This window comes from Postia placenta, assembly GCF_002117355.1.
Source record: "Postia placenta MAD-698-R-SB12 unplaced genomic scaffold POSPLAscaffold_495, whole genome shotgun sequence".
Classification (NCBI taxonomy): domain Eukaryota; kingdom Fungi; phylum Basidiomycota; class Agaricomycetes; order Polyporales; family Adustoporiaceae; genus Rhodonia; species Rhodonia placenta.
This window is the reverse complement of record NW_020170326.1, coordinates 1-2,089: the sequence shown is the minus strand read 5'-3', so window position 1 is coordinate 2,089 and position 2,089 is coordinate 1. Positions and strand designations below refer to the sequence as shown.

Here is a 2,089-nt window from a genome sequence, read left to right as displayed (position 1 = left end):
CATCAGGTCGTGCTCGTGTGATGACCCACGACTGTTCCTCCGCTCGCGCTCGCGACAAGTCACGTTGACCGGCTGTCCCAGGTGCGCCGCCTCTTGACCGTCGACGCATGAGGCACTGACGATGTCATCTTCAGGATCGCCGCGGGAGTCTTTGCCGGGTAGCACGACGCTGCGCAGTCTGCACGCGGAGCATTCTGCGGCGCGGCGTCTCGTGCTCTGTACACGCTCGGTGTGCCGTCTTGGCGCATGAGCAACGGGCCACAATGCGTGTGCTGGTCAGAATCGCCCGCGCGCACCCTCAACAATATGCCGCTTGCTGGTGTCCCTATCGTGCTCAGGGGGAGGCGGCGTGAGCGGCGTGACGACATGAGAACGGATCAATAACGTTACGGCATGTATTCATTACCTGGTAGCTTATTTTCGCGTAGCTGAGACAATGGGCGCCCGGTGAGCGGGAGAGCTGGGCGCGGTTCCTGCGATCGGGGGAGGAGACGGGGGCCAGTGTGCGTGCGGCGGCTAGACGCGAGGAAGATGGCGAGGTGTCAGACGCGCGCGTGTAAAGGAGCGGCGTGTTGCGTGACGCAAGCGCAAAGTGGGCGCGTCTCGGACTGGGCACCGGATGTCTGTGCGTGACCCTGCCGGTGTGCGGGTGTCGCCTTGCGCCACAGCGGGTGCATGGCCTTGTGACTCACTCTGACTCGCTTCTCTGTAACATCCTGTCGACCGGCCGTCCCGCTTCCAGCTCACTCCAGGGCGGGCATCGCAGACCGCGCGCCGGGCAACCGTGCAGGTCGGATCCGTGTTGCCAGGTACGCCGCATGTTGGCTATGGATGCATGGAGTGCTGATGGCGCTGTATTCTAGACTCCCGCGCGAGGCCTCGTCTAGTAGCATAACTCTGCCCGGTCGCGCGCGTCCTAGGCAGGACACGAGCATCGCGCACGAACATCGTGGTACGTACCTGTGGTGTAGCTGAGACGACGGCGGTGGTGGCGGTGCAGGAGACTGACGTGCGCGCGTCGAGAGAACGGTAGCGGCGGCATATCAGACGGGTGCGCTGAAGAAGGGAAGAAGAGCGCGCAGTGTCAGGCTGTTCTGCGGCGGACGGTGGAGGCAGAGACAAGGAACGAGGGGTGGCGCACCATACTATGCCATTGCGCGAGGCTGTCGAGCGAGACGCGACGGAGAGGGAGATGGCGCGGACGTCGTCGACGGGAGCTGGGGACGGAGCGCGTCGAGACGGGGTGATAGAGCGTGCGAGATTGACGGCGCGATGCGGGGATGAAGAGGCGGCCGAGGATACGGCGTGCCAAGATGCGTGAATGGAGGGCGGGTGGATGCAGCGACGGGCATTGAGCTCACCTAGCATAGCGTGTTCCCTGGGCCCCCTTGACGGCGCTCGAGGCGGCGGCATCAGGAAGTGGCAGGCGGAGCGCGTGTTGAGGACCGGGAGCGAGCGGGCATGAGTATTGCGCAACGGCGAGGTTTAGTCGGCGTACATTGTGGGTGTCCGGGCGTGCAGGCGCAGGTGAGCCATTGACCCGAAATCTGTAAAAACCCTACATTCCGCTCGTTTTGTGAATAAGTACACCCCGCGCATCATAGGTGAATGCCAGGGGCACTGACCTCGCCGTTTCTGCCTATGGCTGATTGTACCGGCCTGAAGAATCGGCGCGAGTTTCCGCACGCGTGTATGATGCTGATGCAGTAGTCGTGCGCCGTCATCATCTGTCATGCCACATGAATCTGCTTCAGGTGTTTAATATGTTAAATTTCTGCACGGCCGCATAGGGCACCGTCTCTTAGAACAACACAGCCTGCTGGTATTGTTACACGAACGCGCCATGATTTCACCCTTGTTACCATTTTGTACTCTTCATTCAGGATCCCGCCGCTGCATAGTCCGATGTTCCCGCACCATGTGCGAGTCTCTGTCCGACTCTCCAGCGACACTGAACACCTGAACATCGACACGGGCACCGAACATCCGGCGACCTGCACGCCTGCTATGGCAGCGCGTAGCAATGCGAACAAGGACGGAGGCAGCCCTTGCTCGCGCGCGCGCGCGCGCGGCTGTCGCCTCTCGGCGT

At 62.2% G+C, this 2,089-nt stretch overlaps 1 protein-coding gene across 1 annotated transcript; it reads right to left on the bottom strand.

Moving 5' to 3' along the window:
* Positions 1–59: 59 nt before the first annotated feature.
* Positions 60–1,368, bottom strand: POSPLADRAFT_1063702 (hypothetical protein; the record flags this gene model as incomplete). Its single annotated transcript, XM_024481710.1, has 2 exons — positions 60–194; positions 961–1,368. The coding sequence occupies 2 exons, from the start codon at positions 1,366–1,368 to the stop codon at positions 60–62; spliced, it is 543 nt and encodes a 180-aa protein (XP_024332505.1).
* Between the last annotated feature and the right edge of the window lie 721 nt (positions 1,369–2,089).